The 11,350-nt window shown below is 33.6% G+C and overlaps 1 protein-coding gene across 7 annotated transcripts; it reads left to right on the top strand.

Annotated features, from left to right (window-relative positions):
- The first annotated feature begins 395 nt into the window (after positions 1-395).
- On the top strand, positions 396-9,494 carry LOC141637991 (protein-tyrosine sulfotransferase-like). Of its 7 annotated transcripts, none has more exons than XR_012541965.1 (8): positions 396-644; positions 731-878; positions 1,110-1,153; positions 1,297-1,407; positions 3,509-3,640; positions 5,457-5,597; positions 6,445-6,523; positions 9,261-9,494. XR_012541965.1 is itself a non-coding variant. In XM_074447439.1 (8 exons), the coding sequence occupies exons 1-7, from the start codon at positions 567-569 to the stop codon at positions 6,463-6,465; spliced, it is 675 nt and encodes a 224-aa protein (XP_074303540.1). In that variant the 5' UTR covers positions 396-566; the 3' UTR covers positions 6,466-6,503; positions 9,261-9,494. The 7 variants fall into 7 exon arrangements, 6 of the variants coding, with proteins under 6 accessions (XP_074303540.1, XP_074303544.1, XP_074303541.1 ...); XM_074447439.1 differs by having other exon boundaries at positions 6,445-6,503; XM_074447443.1 differs by lacking the exon at positions 5,457-5,597 and having other exon boundaries at positions 6,445-6,503.
- Positions 9,495-11,350: the final 1,856 nt, after the last annotated feature.

Below are 11,350 nucleotides of genomic sequence, written 5' to 3'. Positions count from 1 at the left end.
TTGGTTGGCACAATTACAAATATACATTATGGGTATATAGGTGGGAACAACACGAAAATTGTTGTAAAATTAGTGAGAAGGGGTATGCAAGGGCACATTGAGTAGTATTTCTTATAGATATGATGTTTTCACGAGGACAAGTTGTGCAACTGAAAATGATTAAAGTGAAGTGTGAATGTTATTGTGATATTGCCTAAAATAGATAGTATGAACCTCCTCGTGAGACGGTATATAATTGAAAGTGTTAACCTTGCTCTAAGACACAGGAGCTATGTACAACTTCAAATTGTTAATGGGACCTTAGTTTGCAAATGAAGTAATTCTGAATCTAGCAATTTTCCAGGCTGTAATGTCTATGGATATGGAGGTTGGACTTACCCCTACATTCATATCAAGAGATCCGGTCCTGGAAGTTCTAATTCAGCTACATTTGGCCCGATACTTATCTATCCATGTTGCTTGTGTTTTCCATGTTCTTATTCACTTGATATCGAACTTCTATCCCTGGACCCTGGCTGATCGATCTAGACCATTTACAGATTGCAGGACTGACAAATAATTCCTATATGGCAGAGTCACATGATGTACGTGCCTGTATCCGAAAGCATCCTACTCTGGGCGATTCCGTGCTTGATGTGGCAAAGGTAAATGTAACATTAGAACTCGCTATGTCATTTTCTAAAACTCGTCAATCCCTTTGGGTTTAATTTATTACTCTTTAATATTCTAGAGGAGGTTGGATCATATGTTGTATGTTGGAGTGACCGAAGACCACAAAGAATCGGCAACGGCATTTGCACACGTGGTTGGTGCACAGGTCATATCCCAGTTGGTAGGATCAAATTCTAGCATGGGCCATCTGGCTACTAATTTAACCGGTCAGTTACGCTGATACTTCCTCCAATTAACAAATAGTTTGCATTTTTCTTTGTTTGGTTGATTCATAAATAGCTACTGTTTTTCGTTAGTCACCCTTTATTTGTTTAAAAACCTTATTGTTCTAATTTATTACTGTTTTTCGTTAGTCACCATTTTTTTAATTCACTTTTTGGGTTCATTTTGTGTAATTGACCTGCTTTTACTTTCACCTATTTTTTCTGTTGTTGAAGATACCAACAATGCAGATACCAACAATGCAGATACCAGCAAAAGTGTAAGCTTATTTATTGAGACATTGCTGATCTCATTATGAGATTTTCCTAATCACATTCAACTTTCTATAACCCCATGTCCCTCCTTTCCTATAATGTTTCTTCACTGTTAGGTCATTGATATATGCCCTATTATTTATTTCAGAAAATGACTGTTAAAAAACTTATGGAATCTTATGAAGTCTGCATTAACCAAAAGTTTGAGGCACTGAATTATGCTTTGTCGAGAATTTCCCCTGTTAACTTTACGAAGGAGGTATTATATTTGTGTACCTTTCCTTTACAGACCCGAACATTATAGCCATGTGAACTACTTCTAGCTTTGGTGTCTCTGCCTCATTTCCTTGATCTTTCAAAATTATATTATATGTTGTTGCAATAAGGGTCGCCACTTTCGCAGTACGGTCGATTCGGATACGTAAATTGAATTCGCATTCGTTCTATTTTGTGTATCCGATATGGTAGGCGTATTACAACGAACATAATACAGTAATTCGTATTTATGCGCTTCATTTTATAAAAGTTTAAAATACAGAACATGATTAATTTTATAATACGAGTAATTGATCCCAATGTCCCACACTTTATTACTCTTCCTTCGCATAATAATGTTCCTAATTTCACTTTAGTAGCCAAAGTCCCCTTCAATAAACCAACATTAGAGATTTAGAGCCTTATTCCCAAAATGATTCGCAATGGGCTGACATGTATCATTCTATGGAACCATTTTTCTTTATTAAAAACTTAGATACAAAGTAAAATAATTAAAATTAATGCGTGAAAAATCTTAAAAAGTAAACAAAGCAGAATGGTGTAGAGAGTTTTAAGTGTTTTTAAGTAAAAGGTTTTAAAAAAAATCTTAAAAGTAAATAAATAATGTTTAAAATAAATAAGCAGTTTAAATAACAGAAAATACTGAAAAAAAACAAGTAAAAAATCCAACTCCATCATCCACACAAATCATTTCCCTCCATAATGTTCTCTCCATCACCATACATTCTTCAAACCCAACGAACCTCATATGATTTTCAATCACCTTCATCTAATATTTTTTTGGGTTTTTCCTCTACCTTTGCCACCTTCACCATTCCTTAGTGTTCAAGCCTAATAATCGGTGCATAATAGGCCAAACCATCTTAATGCATTCTCTATCACCTTGTCCTCTTTTGGCGCCACACTCACCTTCTCCTTAATCACCTCATTTCTAAGTCAATCCTTTCTTGTATGGCCGCACATCCACAGTAAAGTATGCATTCTAAAGTATGCATCTCTTCCACAATCATCTTTTGAATGTTACGTAGCCGTATAATAGTGTAGGCCTAATTGTTATGCGATAGATAGTCCGAGGCATGGCGTTTTCACATAAAACCTTGTGGCACTTTTTCATTTCAACTCAAATAAGTGTTTATAACATCATGATAAAATATTTACATTCATCGTAAAAAAGTCATTACATACATAATTTTTGAAAGGAAACAAAGTGTATATAAATGCAGAAGAAGTCAAATGAGAAGATTATTTTGGGATGGAGGGAGTATATTTTTTTTTCCTTTTCTCTACGTGCTCCGTTGTTTTAACATATATTAATTTGATGATTTTAGCGAATTCCAAACAAATGGGAGCGAATCGATTCCTTTCCGAATCGCGAACCGATACGAACGAATCGATTCGTGATCCGTAAGGTACGACAGGTACGACGAATCAGGTAGGGTACCCTGGTTACAATAATCACGATATGATTTCCATCCTTTATGAGTGCTTTAGTGACTTGGCTAAATAATTTAATCAACCAAAAAGTTAATTTAGAACTTCCAATTTTTTTGTACTCATTTTCAAAACTCTTCATTTTGTACTATTTTTTTTAAAACTACCACCTTTTTTTTGTACATTTCATTGAAAAACCATTTTTGCCAAAATATAAGACATTTTATAAAGCCAATATTTGTAATATCGTGATTGTTATTGGATAAAAAAAATGTCATATTTTGCCAAAAAAATGGCATTGGTGGGAGGGCAGGAAGATATGTTCGGAGAAAGTTGTTTTGAAAATAACCTACAAAAGGTCGGAATTTTTGAAACCGAGCCAGAGAAACGATGAGAGGAATAAAATAACTCTAAGCTGAAGTAATGTATGGGATAAAGCTTCAAAATACCTATATAGTTTGAAATATATTGTAATGCAATCTTATCGAACATGATCTCTATTTTCGCACGTATGCATTAGCCTTTGAGGCATTGAAGTAATGTTGTTACTCTTTCAGCGGAAAGCTTGACTAGCTTATCGTGCTTTTGGGCTAGTTTGTGAAACATCATTAGGTAATATGTGAAGCTAACACTGACATTTCAAACCACTGCAGGCACGCCTTCAGGTACCTGAATCAGTCATTAATCAGATTATATCTCTAAATAGGCTTGATATGGAGCTTTATAAGTATGCTCGGGACATCTTTTCCCAGCAACATACAAACATAGTTCAGAAGCTGAAGCTGGTGAGTGATTATACGTTAATTTTTTCTCTGATATATTTAGCCGCAAAATGGTTCCAATTTTTAATGCTCTTATAAATGGTTGCCAGATGGTGACTAAAATTTGAATTCTGCACATTTTCAATTGTTCACAATTGAAGTATCTTAATCTTGGGAGTTGCCATAAATCATACTCAGGTTGGGGGGTGCAATAGAATCTGGAATTGGAGTCAGGCAAAGCCCTTAGTTGGAGGAAATTCGGACAGTGTAAAAAATCATTACCAACCTCTCTAGCTTAGAAATCCAACCCACCGTTAAGGCAAACCTCCCTAAAAACAGTGTCTCTATGAGCTTCTCTTGTCATTCTTCCCTAGCATTCTCAAATTGCAATGCCCTACAAGTTTTGTCTCCTTTTTCACTTAATTTTGAAGAATCAATTAGTTTGCGAAAGATCGTCTACCTGAGTGTTAGTATTGCCTTTTGGTCCTCAAACCTGCATTTGAAAGTCCCAGCCCCCCACGTTTGAGGTTTCCAAACCAATTTTGAATTTCTGATTTTCAAATCCCAAAATCCACAATTTTCATCATGACAATTCATGTTTCACATGGAAAACTTTTCTCTTTTGTAAATCCAATAGTTTCTAAGGTTAAATTTTCATTCATCCTTTGATCTATTTATGTAATTTTGATTTTTTGTTGTGATGGGTTGTTTAAGGTTTGGGTTTGGTGTTGATTATAATGTTTATTGAGGGTGTTAATATTGTTGGATGAATTTTTAATTTCTTGATTGCTTTAAACGGATGTTGGTTGTCAATTTATATTGGCTTAATTGTTTTGTTTATGTGATGGTGTTGATGGAATTATTAACGTTTCAATAAGTCTCATTGAAGACGGAAATATCCGTCACAAGCTGAAGACGGGTCAAGTAATACCCAAGTGGGTAGATAAGACAAAAACAAAATGCCTAAGGAGTACTGAGTAGCATTCTGCTTTTGTCTTATCTACCCACTCGGAATCTTGGATATTACTTGACCCATCTTCAGCTTGTGACGGATATGCCCGTCTTCAATGAGAATTTGTGTTAACGTTTATGGGCATTGGCCATTTGGGATGTTATAAACGTTGACAAGGGTTATAAACGTTAGTCTTCAACGTTGGTAATGGTAATGAACGTTAATATTCAACGTCTAACATGGTTTGGACGTTGAAATTTAAAGTCCAAACCATGGGTCGACGTTGGATTTCCAACGTCCAACACAATGGTTGACGTTGGATTTGAATGTTTTTGTGTATTTTTAAATTTAATTTTCACCGTATTTTTCGTAATTAAGTAGTTTTGCATATTTTTACATAATTATGCAATGTCATGCGGATTCGAACGTAAAAAAAAAAAAAAAAAAAATTACAGTTCGATAGATTATAAGTTAGTTAATTTACTGATGGTCGTTCGACATTGATTTCAATCTTAAAAAATATATTTTTTTTAAAAAAAATTATAAGTTTAAGTTGGTTTTGGGAGAATTTGAGAGAAGAGTTAAGAGAGAGGGTGTGGAGGGTAGTGTTCGTCTTTTTTTTAAAAAAAAGCGTTGACAATTCATTATAAAACGTGACGATCTTTTTTAACCCCCATTAAAAACTACTTTAGTACTTCATCTTTTACCCGCAAAGCCCCAAAATAAACTCCCTTGACAGTTAATTTTACTGGCTAATACATGGATGTGCTTTGAATATTTTTTTTTTTTTTTTTTTTTGTTGAATATGTGCTTTGAATATTGGTATACAGCAATGTTATCGTAATTTCATGTTTGTGACTATGTTATAATTTATCCCCATCATTCAAGATGCAGGAGAGTGAAGAGATCATCTCAATGAACTCATTCGCCAGCCCACCTTGGAAAGACATTTTATTAGTCATGCCAATTGTTTTGGTGGTTCTGGCTCTGTGTGTATGTTTACATGCAAGAAGAACGCTTAAGGTTAAGGTATGAAAGTCGTATATATGTAAACATATAGACAAATGCGCTTCCTCATCATTTGAAGCATCTTCCTTCGGATGTAGTGTAACACCCGTACTTTTCTAATCTCATTTATTTTATTTTTATTTATGAGATTTAAATTTTAATTCCTAAGTTTATCGGTTTTTGTATAAATCGTTAATTAATTCCGGTTTACGATGTATTCTTCTGGGACTGACCTTTTATTTACATGACATTTTATAATAAACATTTTTAAAATCGGCTTTTGCTCCAAAATATTAATCTTATCACTTTTTATTATTTTTCAAGCCTTAAGTTTTGAGAAGACGGATTGTGTTTAACCACCTCATTTGACTGCTATTAGTGAGCACCAAAAAAAAATAAAAAAAATTGACTGCTATTAGTGAGCTTTTTAAGGGTTTAATTGTTGGGTAATGATAAATACAACCCCAGTGGGTTGTATTTAAAAAACCAAAAGAGGAAATAAAATCTTAATATATGCATTAATTGTATTGGTTAATGTGTAATTTAGTTCTTAATTCCTAAATTAATACCCAAATTAGAAGGTATTTAATGCTTAAATACAAGCCAATGGGTTGTATTTAGCATTACCCTTAATTGTTACACGTTTTACTTTTTCAATCCCTCTTAAACTCTCTTTAATTAATCTGCATTCATTAGGTTATTTAATGTTCCCAAAATAAGAAAACAATCTCTAAAATCCCTTCTGTTGAGCCGTGACATTCAACAAGGGTAATTTAATTACTCTTATCATTCTTGTTTTAGTTTTTGATTTAGTTTAATAATTCATATGTCTTACACTCTTGCACATATGTTTATTATGTTTTTGTAGTATTCAAGACGATCCATTTGAAGACTAGTATCATATTGATTCGGAGCTTGGCGAATAAGGTTAACTTCGACGTTGCTCGGTATTACACGATTTACTTGTTGTAGTTACATGTATTATTGAGTTTTTAATATTTTATGATGATTTATACTCATATAATTTTCGAAATTATTGAAATCTGGTTCTATAATGTTTTTATATTATTTTTGACTTTACATATTTTGTTTTGCCAACTAGGAATTTATGTTATTGATATATTGATTTTTATGTTTTAATCGATTGTTTTAATATTAGGGTTGTAATAATTCGTTTTTTTTATGTTTTAAAGTTGTGTAAATTATTTTTCTGGAATGAATAATTGATTTTAAAATACTAATACAAATGCTTAATTTTTGAAAATTTAGTATGTGGCAGAGGCCTGGAATATTAATGTGTGTAAAATTTTTGGTCCTCGAACCTTCATTTCGATTTGATGAGCAATTTAGAATTTTTGGCAAAACCGATTAGGAAATTTGCTAAATTTGTCAGTCTGTTTGTAAAATTCATTTCGTTCGTTTAAAGTGCTCAAACCCGAAAACATAAAAAAGAGACTCCTGTTTATTTTAAGTAAGACCGGAATTTCCCTATAAAATTTCATAAGATTCCGATGTGTAATTTGTTCACGAAAAATTATTTATGAACAGCTCGCCGCCTGTAAACTCTGAATCTATCATAATCAAAATAATACTCCCTCCATTTTTTTATATATGACGTTTTGCATTTACGAGTTAAGCCTTTGACTTTAATATTTACAAAAATATATTTGTTCAAAAAATATAAAAATGGTACCATTAAATTCCTTACGAAAAACTCTTTCATATGAATATACATATCATAATATTTAGTCTTATATTTAAGGAGATATTGAAGAGAGAAGGGAGTGTCTCGAAATGTGAGAAAGTCATATATAAAAAAATAGAGGGAGTAATTCGTAAACTGACTTTCCCTTGTGATACACTGGCTATTCTTTTCCTACATAAGCTTTACGATGTCTAGTTATGTAGAATTTTGCGTTGCCTTAAAATGTTTTGTTAAAAACGTTTTATGAGCTCATACATTCAAGGTATCATATTCTAACAAATTTAAATGATGAATTTTTTGACCCCGGGTGCTTTCATATTTTGAAGTTTGTCAAAACATAAAAGTTGTAGCTAGGAGTTTCATGAAACAGTGGAAATTAGCCTTGTTCATTTCGATTTTTGTGTAATTAGTTATGATTTTTACAGTAGCGCTAATTCTGTTTTATAAAAACTGATTTAGGATCCCGTCTCAAAAGGCCTAAATAATACTAGTATATATTTTGCTAACAATTCTAAGTTGCTATTTTTTTTTAAGTATGGTGACCTTGTTAAATTAATTGACCTTAATGGAGTATATTTTATACTCTTTTACACTTGGAAGGAATTTTATTAAATTTGCTTTGGAAAATAATAAGGCGGAAAATTCACGTGGTACTCTTAAACTTTGTCATTTGGCATGTGTTATCCAACTTTTTAAGTTTGTGCACTTGATACCCTTAAACTTTGATTTTCAAGTAGGACGTGCCCTTTTATCGTTATTAAAATTTTCAATTGAGCATAAATCGTAGATCAGAAATCGGAATTGACCCAATTATTTTTCACAAAATCTCATTTGTGAAGGCACGTATCCGTCATTTTGGAGTGACGGATACCATTTTCTCTCACAAATGACCCAAATAGATGAGAGAGGGAAGCACATGGGGGTGCCCCCACCTTGTCCCCCTATCCGTTTTGTGAGTGACATTACCTGTCACTTACTCCGACCCGTCTTCAGCAAGACTTTCTGATTATTTTTTATAAACTGATTCTCTCTTCCAGATTTATAATTTTATAAAGCGAAAAACGGTCATTGAAAATTTAAGATCGAATTGTTTACGATTTAAGATTCTCGGGAAAAAAACCCTAGAAAATGCCAGTCGGAAATTTTTTGTATCTTGAATCGTAGATTATGACAAGATAATCACTTTAGAACAAAAAAAATTGCCGATTCTGATTTTCGATGTAGGCATTAATCCGATTCCGATTTTCGATGTAGGCGTTAGGCTCAACTAATTTTTTTATAGCGACAAAAAAACATATTGTGCATGAAAATGAAATGGGGAGGGTACATGTACACAGACTTAAAATATTGGGTAACATGTGAAAAGTGGTAATGTTTAGGGGTACCACGTGAATTTTCCGAAAATAAAAAAGTTTAGTTCACTTACGAACCTTTGAGATAATTTTATTTGAATAATATACTATCTTAAGGGATTTTAATGGTTGGAATAATTAATTGTTGGGCAAAAGAATATAAACGGATGCATACGGACTCTTATACAGCTATATGATTGGGTATCCTGGCGGTACAGATTGTCATAGAGTCATGTACATGTACTTAGACTAGGATTTTGCACTTCGTGGTAAATCGTGTCCTGTTATAGTTTGTTGTCTAGTGAGCGAATTGGAGTTGGTCACCTTTGCGTGACACTTGATTCCTGAAACTAGTGTAGATGCTAAGGTATCAAAGAGTATAGCTAAAGTGAAAATCTAGCCCGAACTGTATTATTTCCATTCTGTTACTGAGCTTTTGTAACTGTGTTACACATTTGAAATATATGTTGTTGATATTGACATATATATTTTGTTACATATTATTTAAAATATTTTAAGTTATTTTGACATATTATCTGCTTCTACAATATTTATATCATGTGATATGGCTAAGAGAACATCGAGTTACTCCGCATTGACGTGACTGTTATGTTTATAACATGACAGGTGTGGCTGGGGATTTCTGTGTGAGCTAGCGAGTAGTCGTTATGGATTCTGTTTTTAGTGTTTAGACGTACCTTTTGAGGATTTTTATTTTAGCCCTTTTAAGAAAAGTGGCATTTGTATTTGACTAACCGTTTTAAAATTTTAATCTTAAGAATTTGATACATTCTCGATTTATCACAGTTAGAATTTTTGTCTTTGTGTGTTATTAATCCAAAGTCAACAATGATTTCGCCATTGTTTTGCATTATATTTAATAGGGAATTACATGCAGCATATAGAGATGGCAATCCGGGTCGGGCTAAGGCGGACGACACGTGCACGGCACGAGACCGGCACGACACGGCACGGATGAACAATACTACGGCACGGGCACGACACAGACGGGTTGGAGGCGAGCCGTAGCTGCGTTTGTTGGGAATTCCCGTGCCCAGGCACGACACGACCCAAGCACAGAGGGTTTGGCACGAACCAGGCACGACGGACCTCACACGGCACGACACGGTTCGAGATTTGGCCTGTTTCTTAATTATTTAATTAAATTCCGTTTTTTAATACCGTTTTTTTAATTATTTAATTAAATCCAGTACATTAAAAATACAAATATTAATCAAGACATTGAGTACATTAATATTTAATAAAATATATATTTAAATCATTAATATTCATTATTTATATAATCAAAAAGTATTTAGAAAAAAAAATATTAAGACTATTGGGCTCGCCCACGTGCCACACACGATTAGCCCATAGGCCAGGCACGGCCCGAGCACGAAACTAGGCGTGCCAGAAGCGAGTCGCAATGGGGATTTGAGTGAGTGGGCCAGGCCAAGTACGGTACGGCCAACCCAATATCCGTGCTTAAGCCGGGCCATTTTTGGGGGAAGTTGGCCCAGCACGGCCCAATGCCAACTCTAACAGCATACAACTTTCCCCAATTTATTAGGGTTACATTGGATAACATTGAGGTTCATGTATGCCCTCTGTTTTTCTTGTGATTTGTAATTTGTATGATTTGTTGGGGGAATTGAAACCGCGGTTATCAAGTGTGGTGTTACTCATAGTACTTCCGTGTTGGTTTTCTTTCTCGCCGGTTCTTGAAAACATACAGAGATAAATTTCTGATACGACAAGGGCTCTCTTTAAAGTTGAACCTAATTAATTAGTTACATGACTATTTTATAAGTTTTTGATATATATCAAGATCCTACCCAAGCCAACCTTTCTTATTTGTGTGTATACCCATAGATACAAATCTTTGAATTTTTGTTATCAACTTTAGTTTTTGCATCAAATGAATATGAATAACATTATCAAATGAATGAATATTATTATTTAAACTACTTATAAGTTCGAAAAAAGTAAATATAAAAACATGTCAAACTCGAATGCATAAAACCGTATGTCTAATGTTTGTTTATTTTCGTAAGAATAATCGTATCCTTTTTTCAAACATCGCCACTAAATAACAATCACACACTTTATAAATCAACAAGCTTAAACAAATGGAAAATGAAGAGTTTTGAGCCTGTGACATCATATATTACAAGCAATAATTTTTGTGTAGAACGGTTTTAGACAATCGTTATCGTAAAAACATATTTTACATTACGTATTGTCAATCAAGTCAATGGGATGTTTGTAAATTGTCCAGTTTAGTGAATAACGATATAGTTAATCAGATTACTAACATTCCAATACCACATAATGATATTCCAGATACCCTCATTTGGGGGCTGTCCGTAGACGGAACGTTTTCTACCAAGACAGCAACTTGGTTAGCGCAAGGTTTGTTCGATCAAGCTCTTGACAAATGTGAATTTCAGTGGATTTGGAAATTGAATATTCCTCCAAAATTGAATTTTTTTCTTTGGAAAGCCTGTGTTGACGGTCTCCCAACGAAAAGTAGACTTCTTAAAAGTCATATTGATGTCCCATCTCATTGTTTTCTGTGCAACAATCCTATTGAAAGTAAAGATCATTTCTTTTACGAATGTCCCTTGATTGGATCTGTCATCCAACACCTGAACATTATTAGTTTCAATGAGTTTGTGTCAAAATATGATAATATTACAAGTCAAAGTTTTCTAACG

This window comes from Silene latifolia, unplaced genomic scaffold (assembly GCF_048544455.1).
Source record: "Silene latifolia isolate original U9 population unplaced genomic scaffold, ASM4854445v1 scaffold_159, whole genome shotgun sequence".
NCBI classification, from domain to species: Eukaryota; Viridiplantae; Streptophyta; class Magnoliopsida; order Caryophyllales; family Caryophyllaceae; genus Silene; species Silene latifolia.
The sequence above is the reverse complement of the archived record's forward strand: the minus strand, read 5'-3'. Positions and strand labels throughout refer to the sequence as shown.